The sequence below is a fragment of the Cebus imitator genome, unplaced genomic scaffold (genome assembly GCF_001604975.1).
Source record: "Cebus imitator isolate Cc_AM_T3 unplaced genomic scaffold, Cebus_imitator-1.0 Scaffold485, whole genome shotgun sequence".
Taxonomy (NCBI): domain Eukaryota; kingdom Metazoa; phylum Chordata; class Mammalia; order Primates; family Cebidae; genus Cebus; species Cebus imitator.
Genome location: NW_016107800.1, coordinates 1,386,988 through 1,402,157, shown reverse-complemented (window position 1 = coordinate 1,402,157; position 15,170 = coordinate 1,386,988). Strand labels below are relative to the sequence as shown.

At 41.1% G+C, this 15,170-nt stretch overlaps 2 protein-coding genes across 5 annotated transcripts in view; both read right to left on the bottom strand.

Annotated features, from left to right (window-relative positions):
- Nucleotides 1-1,299, bottom strand: part of UBAP1L (ubiquitin associated protein 1 like) — a 33,873-nt gene extending 32,574 nt beyond the window's left edge. The window contains exon 1 of the mRNA XM_017513042.2: nt 1,037-1,299. The gene's annotated coding sequence lies outside the window, so the exon portion shown is untranslated. The remainder of the gene's footprint in view (nt 1-1,036) is intronic.
- Nucleotides 1-15,170, bottom strand: part of PDCD7 (programmed cell death 7) — a 38,052-nt gene that overhangs the window by 18,637 nt on the left and 4,245 nt on the right. Inside the window, exons 2-6 of one of the 4 annotated variants that reach the window (XM_037732958.1) lie at nt 14,514-14,652; nt 6,574-6,810; nt 6,227-6,314; nt 4,297-4,485; nt 3,424-4,263 (exon numbers count right to left, since the gene is read on the bottom strand). In XM_037732958.1, coding sequence (XP_037588886.1) covers nt 4,314-4,485; nt 6,227-6,314; nt 6,574-6,810; nt 14,514-14,652 — 636 coding nt within the window. In that variant the 3' untranslated portion in view covers nt 3,424-4,263; nt 4,297-4,313. Of the gene's footprint in view, nt 1-3,423; nt 4,487-6,226; nt 6,315-6,573; nt 6,811-14,513; nt 14,653-15,170 lie in introns of those variants that run through there. The other 3 variants (XR_005197497.1, XM_017513039.2, XM_037732959.1) reach the window with 3 other exon arrangements.

Below are 15,170 nucleotides of genomic sequence, written 5' to 3'. Positions count from 1 at the left end.
CTTGTTTTGGGGACTGCCGGCACGGGGCAAGCATGAGCCACCACACCTTTTTTTTTTTTTTTTTTTTTACTGTGACCCATAGTATACTTTATTTCCTAGCATACACATATGTAAACTGAATAATGATTCTTATCCTTACTATATGATACATATTTTCTATTATTTCAATTAAATGTGTCACAGAAACTTTTGAAGAAAAATCCTAATTCATAATCTCAGAACCATGTCTTTCTTTCAAAGCACTCAGCATATTTTTTATGATTTTGGGGTTAATATCTACCTTCCTCATTACCTGTATTCTCTGTGAGGTTAGGGAGTATTTGGTACTTTGCTTAGCCTTAATAGGTACTTAATAAACATTTGGAATGAAACATAAATTGCTTGATAAGTACTTTTCCTTGCAGCACTTATCACAATTGTCTCTAATGACTCTAATTACCTGTTATAATCATTAAGCTTCTTCACTCTAAACTCAAACTCCAGGAGGTCAGGAATCCTGTCTGTTCACCCCTTCTTGTATCCCTAGCACCTAACCACATTACCTGGAAAATGGTAAATAAAAAATCATTTCCCAAAGAACACAATTTAAATTATGGTACCCAGACTGGCCAGCATGAATTAACAAAGCGGAGGAAAAGTGTCCACTGTTCTGCACATTTACGCACTCTAACACCACTTGCCTCAGAGACCTCAATCTTTACTTCGGAAACTAAGAAAAACCAAATTTATTCCAAAAGGCAAATGAACTCTGCATTGGAAACATGCTCTTCATGTGTGGCCAGATATGGCAAGCCAGGACTACTACGTAGATTCACAAAAAGATAAACAGCTTATCATATGGAAATAGGTTATAGGCTCTAAGCATTAAAAAAAAAAAAAAAATCTGGGACAAATAGGTGACAAAAAACAAATTTAGTTGATAATGTCTCATTTAATCACTATTCCATAAATCATTACTATTTCGGAGTGTTCCCATTCCCTTCACATGTTGCATATTATACTTATTTAAATAGAGTAAGATATACTTTGTACTTACCTTGTAATTACCAGGAGAGCGTCCCTGCAGACAAAGCATGTATAAGTGAATAGCTGCAACAGATGGTATAAGCCTAAGCTTCTTGTTACAAATGTCACATGGGCATAGGAGCATGAATGGATTTAGAGCGATTAAGTTGGTTGGCTTGTAGCAGCAAATTCTTTGACATCATAAACTCAGCCACTTGGGCTAAATACCCTTAGTATTTAAGAACTAATCTCTTTCTCTCATAGCTTTCTAATCTTCTCTGTATCTACTGAATTTATTAAAAACAAAATGCTTCCGTAGAGTTTTTCTTTTTAAAAGTATTCCAGGTAATAATTTAAAAATGACAGAATTAAACTACCACTATTTGTTTTTTTAAGAGATGAGGTTTCACCATGTTGGCCAGGAATGTCTCAACCTCCTGACCTGGTGATCCGCCCGTCTCAGCCTCCCAAAGTGCTGGGATTACAGGCGTGAGCCACCGCGCCCGGCCTGCAACTATCACGATTTTTGACTCCCCTCCCCATGAATGAATGAATCTAGATCTTATCAGTGGCCGCTAACATCACAAAAAGAGCCAAGACATTAGTGACTCCTGAATGGAAGTATACATCATGTCTGTGAAGTATTCCTTTCAGAAAATTCCAAACCAAACGTGATCAAGCCTCTCGATCAGCACTATCCAATAGAAATATGCACTCCACATATGTAATTGCACATCTCAACTCAAATCATATTTCAAGTGCTCAAAAGCTGAATGTGGCTACCATATTGGACAGTACAGTTCTGTTTATTCAATTACAGGATATAGAAGAACAGAGGGACATGGCATTACAAGGATGCAACCAACAGTGTGTGGATTGTATTTAGATCCTAATCTGAACGAAATACAAAACACATTTATGAGAGGGCAATTTGAACAATCACTGAGTATTTGTGATATTAAGGAGTTATTATTCATTTATTTAGATGTGATAATGGTCCTGTGGTTAGTTTTTTTTTTAAAATCACTTAAAGCTATAGACTGAAATATTTATGAAGTAATTTGATGCCTGAGGTTTGCTTCAAAATAACCCAGGGTGAGTGGAGGATGTATAGATGAAAAAAGATTGGCCATGAACTAAAAATGATTTGAAGCTGATGGGTATATGGGAAAAAAAAAATCATTGTACTATTTTCTGTACTTCTGAATGTATTTGAAATTTTCCAAGTTAAAAAAAAAAAGACAGACTGTGGTATAAGATTACAGTAACAGCGCTCATATTCTTGAAAGTATAATTCATTAGATACTACTATGAGTCTCTCTAAACCTGAAAGAACCGGTGGCTACTGCCACCACCACTAACACACAGGTAATAAACCAGGAAAATCTTACAAATAAAAACCAAACAACAAAGTAATGCTTTCTTTTCTGGTTTTATTTATTTTTGAGATGGAGTCTTGCTCTGTCGCCCAGGCTAGAGTGCAATAGCGTGATCTCAGCTCACTGTAACCTCCGCCTCCTGGCTTCAAGCTATTCTCCTGCTTCGGTCTCCCAAGTAGCTGGGATTACAGGTGCCCACCACCATGCCTGGCTAATTTTTGTTATTTTTAGTAGAGACGGGGTTTTGCCATGTTGGCGAGGCTGGTCTCGAACTCCTGACCTCAGGTGATCCTCCCACCTCAGCCTCCCAAAGGGCTGGGATTATAGGCATGAGCCACAGTACCCAGCCTGCTCACTCGCTTTATTAAAACCTTGCAAGGGCCAAAGGAAAAAGGGATTTTTCAGATTTCCTGCCCTCACAGCAGATGTCTTAGTGGCCAGGCTGTCCAGACACCAAACACACATAGCATAAATCGCCTATTTCTACTCTTCCTACATCTCATCAGAGAGCAAATGGTGGCGATTTCTAACAAAAAGGCACAGAGGATTGTGGGGTTCTATGAGACTAAGCATACCAGATTTTAAGATTTATAGGATTACACACACATTTTGGAGACAAGTGGCCCTCATTACCTAACCGGGAACTCTCTATAAGGTATAATGTATAAATTAATGCAAACTAAACAACAGAAAAGGGACAAAGGCATTAGTATTTGCATGCAAAACCTTCCAACTACAGTACGTAACATCATTTCCAAAACTGACGGTATCCTTGCCTATCCAGACTAGGATTTCGCAGATAAAGTTTGGCTTTTAAGATTCACATTCCCATAACAAATGCCTGCTTAACAAATTTGAATGAAAATATGTTTCATCAATGTGAAAGTGTGTGTTAAGTGATTTAGAAGGCAACAAATTGGCAGCAAAGGCACAAACTAAAAAATAAAAATGTTTTTTATTTAGTTTTTTTAAAATATAAATAACAAAACTGGCAAAAAACCAAAACAGAACCAAAAAAATGATGTTAATATGAGTGATCATCTCCAAGCATAACAACATTTATTAATGAATATAAAAAATAAGTTTTATTATTTTTGGTTTTCTCCCGGATTTGACTACATGGATAGTTTTAGAAGCTTGAGTTCCTAAGATAATTCCATAGCTACAGTGGCTCCTATAATGTGACGGAGTGAGGTTAAGGTCCCACTCCCATCAGGGAAACATCCTTGGTGATTCTGAACTAGACCCTTAGAAACATAAAAAAACAGGTGCTTTCATTAGGATCCTTCTAACATGGAAAAAATACAGCCGTCGTCCATTAAAACACAATCCAATTTGGGTACTCTTAAGGTTTTCTAAGTTCTCCACATGAAAATAAAACTAGGCCACCGTCTTTTCTGGCAACTCAGCCTACAGCCATTGCCATCTTCCTAACTAGCAGCCTCCCAAGCTGCACACAAACTGGGATTAACAAAACCGAAGGTAACATGTTTTTGACCTTTCCTCCTAGAAGTCAAAGGGCTCTTCAGGCAGAAAAGGTCAGGAGGTTTTGCATCAAGCTTGCCTTCACACGCACTATTAGTGGAAGGGTTGTGCAATCGACCCATCGCACACCTGTATTGAGTGTTTGAGTGTACTTACCCATCACCACACCACAAGGAAGTTAGAGTAAATTAACAAGTCACTCTAGACCAAGCCCCTCAAAACAGAGGCAAATCTGGTGAACCAAGGTCATTCACTGCGTGTGGTAATAACCTCAGTTCACCTAAGTCCTTTCCTGAAGAACCACATTAATCTCCTGATTCAAGAGGCACCTCTGGCCAGCACAGAGCACAGAAGGAAAAGCATAACTTCAGGGTAGGGGAACGCCACATGGAATTTAGAAGTTGCAGTTTAGTCTACAGCAAAAGATGGCAGCATCACTAATATTTAGAGCTGGAAAGAGCGTTGGCTGGACCACACTCCTGGAGCATCTTTACTAATGCAGCTTAACAGCAGTTGCCCAGATGTCGTTGCTGGGGAGCGGGGGAAGGACCCATCCTTGGGGAATGAAGTTGCCTTTGGGATGATCAGATGGCACCAGGTACTGATCCCAATCATGCCTTAATAGGAACATTATAGAACAACTGTTTATTTCTGTTTTATTTCAGATAAGATGTTCAGCAACTGAATATTCTATTTCTAAGACTTAGCTTTCAAATGACTGATATACCAACTTACTACAGAGCTTGATTTCTAGGCATCAAGAAAATGGCTATATTTCTTAAATGTACACATAAAAGGAAGAAAAAATCTGAAGAACTTATAACCTTATGGATAACCAAATAACAAAGTCAATCCTCATTATTTGCAGACTGGGTATTTGCGTATGTGCTTACTAACTAAAATTTATTTTGTAACCCCCAAATCAATCACTTGTGGCCCTTTCATGGATACTAGTAGACACATACAGTGGCAAAAAAAATCTGAGTCATGAAAATGCAGTTACCAGCTGAGGTCAAAGAAGGCAATAATTACTCTGCCTTTTTTTCAGCTCCTATTAATATAAACGTGTTCTTTTCTCTATTTAGTGCCACATTTTCCACAATTTTGCACTTTTTACTGACGACTTTGCTGTTTAAAATGGCTCTAAGTGTAGTGTTCCTAAGTGCAAGAAGACTGTGATATGCTTTGTGAAGAAAATGTGTTAGGTAAGCTTCATTTAGGCATGAGGTATAGTACAATTAGCTGTGAGTTCAATGTTAGTCAATCAACAACATGTATTAAATAAGGTGTCTTTAACAGAAACACACATACAACAAAGTGTTGACAAAAACATTGTGACCAGAGGCTCACAGGAATCTACCTGTGTTTCCTTTAGGAGTGATGTTCAGTGTTCTGAAATCAGTGTTTGCAGTGAATTTAGAGAATATAGCTGTCATGAATAATGAGAATTGGCTGTACTTACCTTTAAAGCTAAAATTGTACATTAGCAAAAAATAAACTTTTCCAGAATATAAACTTGATATGCTAAAGAGCATTCTTGCATAAGAATCACAAACAGCTGAGGTTTTGGAAGGGACATTAGAGATCATTTAGTTCAGTGATTTTCTAACCACACTTTGAAGACCCCTATGCCCCAAGCAGATGTTTGGGGAAATCTAGAAACAACAAATTTCTTCTAGGCAACAACAGATTGATACTGCCTCAAAAATCCATTCATTCCATTTATCTCACACATTGTTTCCTCAAAAGACTACGTTTTGGAAGTGTGCTGCTGCTCAAGTTTGAAGGCCACAGTCTAGTCCACTGTCTTCATATTACAGGTGAGGAAAGACAGACCCAGAGAGCTGAAAACTTTGCCCAGCTCCTTAAGAACTGCAGATTCAGATGAGCCTCCTTGTTCCCAAATTTCTGGGCTTTGACCTTTACGTAAGCTCAGAAGTCAGCATGGGTCTTAAACCATCTCCACAGGCAAGTACACAGTGGAGGGTTTCTTCTTCCTGGGTCTGGTTAGCACCAGAAGAGAATTCGGAAAAGGAAACCAATGCTTTAAATCAATATAACAGCTATAACATCTATAACATGGGATAATACAAAGGGCAAGTCACAACCTGAGTTTGTTTCTTCACCTATAAAAATAGGGACTTCAACTTCTCAAGGATTCATGAGTTCTAAACAAGATGTATGCAGCGTCCTTGAAACATGGAAACATTACAAACCCATAATGTTTTTTTAAGTTTCATCAGGAGCTTAAAAAAAAAAAAAAAAAAGACAGTAATAGACCCCAACAATGTAAGCACTTTATCAAGTGCTTCCTGCTACCTAAGGGAAAGACAACACGGAGAGTCTGCCCCTCTGACCTGATCTGGATGAGCGCTGGCAGGGAGTGCTCAGCTTGGAGGTAATACTGTCGGAAAGGCTCCAAGAGATGAGCAAGTGGGAACTCGTCTGAAAGAGAAAAGCACAAAACCATGTTATCATGCTTGATATCCACAGTGTATTTTTCAAGGCAAGGTGACTGAAACTATGATTATGACAGTATGAGCAAATGGGTTTCATCTGTATCCATGAGTCCTGTGATACAGAACTGCAAATCTGGAAGGTGTCATTTGTTGCCTACCTCTTAGCTTAAGTTGAGTTCACCCATGATGAGAAGAGCTATCAATCTAGCATGTTCATTTTCTCCACTGGTTATAGACCAACATACCTGGATCCCCAAACAACTTGGACTCAATTTCACGTTTCTGAAGTAAAATTTTCTCTTTTTCTTTTCTTTGTTTTTTTTCTAATTCTCTTTTCCTCTCTTCCTCTTGTTCTCCTTCCAGCATAACCCTGAGGGCTCTCTCTTCAGCTTCATACAGTTCAGAGCGCTTTTTAATGAGTTTTCTCAGTCGCTGAAGATGATGCTCAAAAGTCTCATCTGCTGAGGCTGGAGGACAGACCCCTGGGCGGAAAGAACGAAATGGCATTTTATTTATTTATTTTTAAGACAAGACCTCACTCTATCACCCAGGCTGGAGTACAGTAGTACAATCACAGCTCACTGCAACTTCAAACTCCTGGGCTCAAGTGATCTCCCGCCTTGGCTTCTGAGTAGCTAGGACCGCAGGTGTGCACCACCATGCCTGGCTTGGAGACAGGGTCTCACTCTGTTGCCCAGGATGGCGTGCGGTAGCATGCATGACTCACTGCAGCCTTGACCTACTGGGCCCAAGATATCCTCCCACCTCAGTCTCCCAAGTAGCTGGGACCACAGGTGTGTGCCACCTCATCTGGCCAATTTTTTTTTATTTTTGTAGAAATAGGGTCTCCCTATATTTCTCAGGCTGGTCTTGAACTCGTGATCAAGGAATCCTCCTGCCTTGGCCTCCCAAAGGGCTAGGATTACAGGCCTGTAATCCTGTGCCTGACCCTACCTATGCCTGACCTACGTGGCTAATTTTTACTGTGCCTGACCCTACCTGGCTAATTTTTAAATTTTTTGTATGGGGTCTTGCTATGTTGTCCAGGCTAATCTCCAACTCTTGGCCTCAAGCAATCCTATCACCTTGGCCTCCCATCCAGCCCAAAAGGCCTTTTACACACGTTTTCTTCAATAATTTGTGTTCTAATGAACATGTTCAAAGTCCTATCTATTGTATGTATTGGTTGGAATTTGGAAATTTTATCCAAACTTTAAGGCTCAATTTGATGTTTCTGAGTATTCAATTACTCTGACCCTCCCCTTCATTTCTCAACTCCTCCCTCTGGATCACAACACTTAACCTCTGACTTCATTTATTTCTAATGGTTTTGATCCTTCACTTGAAAGAGTGAGCTCACTAAAGGGAGGAACTTGTCTTAACTTCATTGTGAAATTTCCTCAGCATCAACTCCCAGACCTAAGTAATAAACAATTCTCCCTCTGATGGAATGTGAATTTTGGGAGTGCACACTTGGATGGTGGGGAAGATACACTTAAACCAACCACACTAACCTTGCAGTCTGCTGTTTTGGTTTGCCCGCATCTAGCACTGAAAGCCCCATGTCCCAGTAAAAGCAGAATGGTTATCATCCTGATTTAACTATGAGATCAGCTAACAGTACAGCCAACATATCTAAAGTCACAGCTGGCAAAAGACTGGTTATTAGGTGATATCAAATAATTATTACTAATTTTCTTGGTGTGACAATGGTATCATAGTTGATAATGAGTGTGTATTCTATTTTTGTGCATGTGTGAAATTTTTCATAAAGTTTCATGAAAAAAAAGATTTAATGAATACTTGAGTGGACTGCAATTGTGCACTCACTACCACAACGGCCCTGCAATACAAAAGCTGCTAAATGAATCAATGTAGAGTGATGTGCATATGATCTATCCTGTCAGTCCTTGAAAATTTTAAAGGAAAACATATTACCCAAGCATTTTAGCAATACCATGTACAGGGCCAGGCATGGTAGCTCACGCCTGTAAACCTAACACTTTGGGAGGCAGAAGCAGGCGTACTGCCTGAGCTCAGGAGTTCAAGACCATCCTGGCCAGCATGGTAAAACCCCGTATCCACTAAAAATACAAAAATTTACCAGGCATGGTGGCGTGTGCCTGTAGTCCCAGCTACCTGGGAGGCTTAGGCAAGAGAATCACTTGAACTGAGAAGGTTCAGGCTGCAGTGAGCCAAGATCATGCCACTGGACTCTGGCTTGGGCAACAGAGCGAGACTCAGTCTCCAAAGAAATAAAAAGAAAGAATGCCAGATTCAAGAAACAAAGAAAAAAAATCCTAATCTCATTACCATAATCAATCACTTTATACTTTCCCAGGTTCTCTTCAGGTCTTTTTGTCCACGTGTTAGCAACTTCATGCAGTTCAACGTTATATGTATGTAATTTCCACTTCTCCCTGTTGACTTTTACATTCTTCTCCAATCTTCATAGTTATTTAATGGCTGTATCCTATTTCATCAAATCAATGCACCAGAATATACTTTACAAGTTCCCTACCCCTGGACATTTAAGCTCTTCCAAATGTCTTGTTATTGTACAGTGATACAATGAACATTCTTGGGCATGTTACTTTTTTCCTTCCTGTGGATTTCAAATTCTCAAGAGTGAAAATCCTGGTGAATACTTTCAAGACTAACAAGATGTTTTATAAACTGCTTCCTAAAAAAACTATACATTTGCTCAGTTACCTAACACTTGACACAGACAAGGTAATGAATAGATACTTCTTCAATGAATGAATGATTTTCAACAGGGTTTGTTTGTTGTTCATTTTGAGATGGAGTCTCGCTCTGTTGCCAGGCTGGATTGCAGTGGCACCTTGGCTCACTGCAACCTCCGACTCCATGGTTCAAGCGACTCCCCTGCCTCAGCCTCTCAGGTAGCTAGGATTACAGGCACGCACCACCATGCCCAGCTAATTTTTGTATTTTTAGTAGAGACAGGGTTTCACTATGTTGGCCAGGATGGTCTCGATCTCCTGACATTGTGATCTGCCCACATCGGCTTCCCAAAGGGCCGGGATTACAGGAGTGAGCCACCATGCCCGGCCCTTCAATAGGGTTTTAACAATTTATACTGCAACCTGCAATATATAATAGTGCCAGCTTTGAGCACTACATTTTTGGTTTGGGCTGATAAATGGCATAAAACAATGGTTTCTCAAAGTGAGCAGTTGCTTCTTGTAAGTTGTGATTTAGAGGTAGGATTCTTTCCTCCTTCAACCACTACAGCTAAGTGGTTGTGGAACTCACTCTCAAGGCTAACACTTCTCCAGATGATTCTCTCATAACTGCTTTGCTTCAACCGGTTTCCATTCACTCATTCTCAAGTACAGAAACTCTACAACTCAAAAATTCATCTTCTACTAAATTGCCAGGCCAATATTTTTCAAGTATACACAAAATTCTTATACACTGACAAATTTAAGCTGTCACTCTGTTTTGTAATAATTCAATGGTTTTGTTTCATTTCTTTACAGGCAGTAAATATTTTAGATTTTATAAGCCACACAGTCGCTGTTGCAACTAAAATCTGTGTATGGCGAAAATACACAGACACTCCATCATCCTACAATAGCCCAAAGACCCCATGAAGAGATGTGGACTGCTCCCATCTTGGGCTTCTGGACCTGGGCCACCTACCCACATCTCTCTCAGCCCCTCATTGTTCACTCCCTGGTCAACATAACATATTCCCTCAGAAATGGCAGTCCTGGGCCAGGCATGGTGGCTCATGTTTGTAATCCCAGCACTTTGGGAGGCTGAGGTGGGCGGATCACCTGAGGTCAGGAGTTTGAGACCAGCCTGACAAACATGGTGAAACCTCATCTCTACTGAAAACAAAACAAAACAAAACAAAACAAAACAAAAATTAGCCAGGCATGGTGGTGCATGCCTGTAATCCCAGCTACCCTGGAGACTGAGGCAGGAGAATCGCTTGAACCCAGGAGGGCGGAGGCTGCAGTGAGCCGAGATTGCACCACTGCACTCCAACCTGGACAACAAGAGTGAAACTCCATCTCAAAAAAAAAAAGGAAACGACACTTCTCACCCAGTCTTCCTGTTGACCCCATGCTGGCACCATGTAGTTTCCCTCCACATCTACCACTCACTCCCCTAGTCCTGCGGCTCCTAGACACACAATGCCTTTGCCTCTATTCCCCTTTAGCCACATGCTTGCAGTCTTGTTCAGTCTTTGGACCTTGGCATTAGCAGAAAAACTTTCTGCCTCTTAAGTCTTAAACTTAATTATTCTCTTCTAGGACTACAACTTTCTCCCTTATAGTACTCTTAGTTCCTTCTCCCCAGAGACTCATTCGGTAGCTTCATCAAAATCTTCAGACCTGATGTAAAAGATTCTATCCTCCTGCCACTCCTTCACCACAAAACTCACGGTCATCCCACAAAGCAAAACCCCAACAACCCCATGCTCTGTGCTTACTTGCCAGCTAGAGTATTCCTGGAAGAGGTCATCTGATTGTGTGATCTGTTGCCAATATACACCAGCTGGACACATAGCTCTCCTTAAGCCCCACTTCTCTACTGACACTCAGCAAACCATTTACTGTTTCCCAGAGAAAACAAGCCAGCAGGCAAGAAATCCCTCATATCTGTCCCCACTTGCATTCATCTGCATCCCTTCTTCACCTCCTTCATTTTCCTGCTTGTGTAAGATGGGTCCTTCTCCACTTAAGTTAATCCCTCTACCTGGGATCTGAATCGACCTACCTTCCATGGGATCTTGAGCCATCGACTATTCTTCCTGCTTCTCTTTGACCCTTTCCCTTCTACTCACTCCTTCTCTCAGCAATTTTAAACATGCTTACGTTTTCTCCATGACCCAAAGGCACACACACCCCTCACCATCACCACGATGACACACATTGCCAGGTACTGATCTTGCTCTCTCCTTTTCTTCACAAGCAATCTTTTAATAAGTTGAATTTTCTGTTTGCTTTTCTTATCTCCTATTCATTCTCTAACCTATTGTAGTCTGGCTTCTACCCCTACCAATCCACTGAAATGCCTCTAGCATAGGTCACTAATGACCGGTTGGATACTAATTCCCATGGATGTTTCTTATTTCTTGATAATAAAAATAATAATAACATAATACATGTATATAGCATTTACTGTGTGCCAGGTCTGTTTTAAGTATTTTACACAAATTTATTAATCTTCACAACACCCCATGGGTAGGTACTATCATTACTCCCTCTTTGCATATGAGGAAATCAAGGTTCAGAGAAGCTTAAGGAACCTGTCCAAGTGTATTAGTCCATTCTCATGCTGCCAATAAAGATATATCTGAGACTGGGTAATTTATAAAAGGAAGAGGTTTAATTGACTTACAGCTCCACATGGCTGGGGAAGCTTCACTATCATGACAGAAGGTGAAGAAGGAACAGTCACATCTCACATGGCAACAGGCAAAGAGAGTGCGTACAAGGGAACTCCCCTATATAAGTCTATTAGATCTTGTGAGACTTACTCATGATCACAAGAACATCATGTGAAAGACCTGTCCCCATGATTCAATTACCTCCCACCAGGTCTCTCCAAGACATACGAGAATTACAGGAGCTACAATTCAAGATGAGATTTGGGTGGGGACACAGCCAAACCATATCACCAAGATTACACAATCTCTCTAAGCACTTGCCACTTTCTAGAAGGAACAGGGAGTCTACCTTTCCCTCCCATCTCTCTGACCTCTCTTAAGTCTCTTTTTTGCTCTTTTCATTTTCTATCTTGATTTTGGCATTCCTTAGGATTTCGGTTTTTGGCCCTCACCTCATACTATACAATCTCCTTACGGTCATTCTGACTCATGGCTACATGCTAATGAACTCTTGTCCAGGATGTACGACACACCTCAAACTCAACAGGTCCCCAGCTGAATTTCTCAACCCAAACCTGTTCTTCCTCCTTTGTTTTCCTTCTCAGTTAGAATGGTATCCACCAGGCACTGTGGCTCACACCTATAATCCTAGAACTTTGGGAGGGGCCAAGGTGGGAGAATCACTTGAGCCCAGGAGTTCCAGACCAGCTTGGGCAACATGGCAAAACCCCATCTACACAAAAAATTCAAAAATTAGCCAAGTGTGGTTGTATGCACTTGTAGTCCCCGGTACTCAGGAAGCTTAGGTGGGAGGATTGCTTGTGTCTGGGAGTATGAGGCTGCAGTGACCTATGATCGCACCACTGCACTTCAGCCTGGGGACATTGCAAGACCCTACCTTTAAAAAAAAAAATGAAAAAAAAAGCTATCTTCACTTATTCAACAGATGAGGCTAGAACTGGGAAGTCATTTCATTTTCTTCCCTTTAGTTCCTGTACTCTGAGTTCCCTAAGTCATTTATTTACATGTACATGGGTCTATACACATACACTTTTATTCATTATCTCTCAATTCTCTGACTTCTCTCCTACACACTGACTCTCAGCTCACGCTTTCATACTATCTGTGCCCAATAGCCTTACCAGTCTCTATGCCCTTCTCTCTCTCTCCTGGATGCTCCAAAACTTTCTCTGCTCTACTGGCACTGATCTTTGCCATCATTTAATTTAAAAACTTTCAGTGGTTCCCCACAGCTTTAAGTGAGCACTCTAGCGTGGCCCATATGACCATGCTACATGGTCTTCTTTGCAACATGGTCCTGCTTAAACTATTCAGCCTCATCATTCAGCACTCACTTGGAGGTGCACACATCTTGAAGAGGGAGTTAGCTGCTCATTTTAAGTACACAGGCAACCAGCTGCTACTTACCAAATCATTTTACAATTCAAGTCTGTTAATACTACAAAGTTTGTTTATTTCTATAGATCATGATTTTCCTAAAATTTCCTCCTCCTTATGAACCGAAGTGAGGAAGGTTAATATTGGGAAATGCTGGTGAATTAGCCTGGTAGAAGTTTACTGAGTACTTACCTCACGGAGAATACGAGGTGGAGGAATATTAAATAATAGCTCTCAGGTTTTGCTTTCTAGTGAAAAAGAGAGACGGGTAGACACAGCAGATGCTAACTTCCCTCTGATTTATAAGTGCCCTGAGATTACCAGAATGGAGACATCTGTTTCTGAGGTCTGACTGTGAATTAGCCACTCTGAAGGCTGGTATGCAGAATCCAATCACTTAGCTAGCAGATGAGCCTGGCTGAATAGAAAATGGTCCTATTCCAACACAACTTTCTTAAGAGTCTAAAAGAATCCTTGTTCTTCCTCCTTTGTTTTACTTCTTAGTTAGAATGCTATATTTTAAACAACACAGGGGAAATCATTTGCTAGAGTGGCATTTGCTAATTTGTACACTCTCAAATATGTCTGGTGAATACCAAAAGCCTACAGTCTACTAAATAAATCAGCATGTGGTCCAAAGCAGGTGCAAGTGAGAAGCAACAGGAGGTTATCTCAGCCCAGATCAGGGAAGGATGAAAGATGTTGCATATGTATTTGGTTTTAAATACTGAGATCCTAAAATGGTGAAGATGGGACTGAGGGCCCTCCAGATCAATAGAATAACAACAGCTAAGATCCAGACAGGCAAATGGAAAACACAACTGCGTAACTTCTAGAAAGCCAGCATGGATGGAACAAATTTCTGTGGAGAAGCTTGAACTGTCTAGCTACGGTGTCTGGTGCCTCCTCCAGAAGCAAGAAGAGACTGGTGACATGCAGGAAAGATGGGGAAATCCACACAGTCTGCAATCCCTGCCCTGTCCTACCATTCATACCTCCTCAAATAGAAATAATTCAGGTTTGAAATATACCTGAAAAAGCATGCCAAGTTTTCAACACTTTCTGGAGCACCAAGTAAGGGTGAAAAGCTTTCACCTTGGCACAAGGAAAGTTGACTAGCCAGACAAGCCCACTCAGAAGAGTGTGGGCAGAAATGCCTAGAGTAGAAATCATGAGTCAACGTGAAGACAGTGCAAAGGGTTCCCACACCTGCCTCTCTTTTCAATCTGGGCTACCAAAGGCTACACATCTTCTGAGGCTTCCTGCTTCAGAAATGCTGACCTACTGCTGACAACCCCAGTCACCCTACAAGGTGAAAATCACGAAGTTTCAAGTATTCTTCCCTCAATAGTATTTGGGGTGGGAGGCAGTAGAGTAAAGAAGGGGAACGGAACAAGGGAAGAAATGAAAAGCCACAGTTACCTTTCCTTGCTGCAGCCTCTTTCCTCAGTTTCCTCAACTTCTCCAAAGCCCGAAGAATGTCCACCATTCTTTTAGTATCTGCTTGTTTTTTCCTCACTTCAGATAGTACGCCATCAGCGGCTGCTTTGAGTTCCTGCTCCTGGAGGAGAAACAAAGCCCATGAGACCTTGTAATAGGAACAAACTTACAGCAGAGAATAGCTCCCCAGTGGTTAGATTTCAAAGGATCAGACAGACTCCAGGTTAAGAGAGACTCTATCGAATCTACATCCCAACTTCCTAGGCCTTACACAACTCCCCTCTAGCTAAGAGGTTACGCCCCTCCACCGATGGTACAACCTTCATCTTAAAGGAGAACCTCTCCTCTCTGTACCTTCTACATAGCACTGGTTTTGTTTCTTCCTTAGTGTTTCTCAAAGTGTAGCGCAGGGAGCATATGTCCAACTTATCTTGCTAAGCTGAGACACTTGTTGGAAATGCAGACTCCTAGACCTGAAAATTCAGATTCCCAGGGAGGATAAAGAATGTGGTTAGAGGCCGGGCGCGGTGGCTCACGCCTGTAATCCCAGCACTTTGGGAGGCCGAGGCGGGTGGATCACGAGGTCAAGAGATCGAGACCATCCTGGTCAACATGGTGAAACCCCGTCTCTACTAAAAA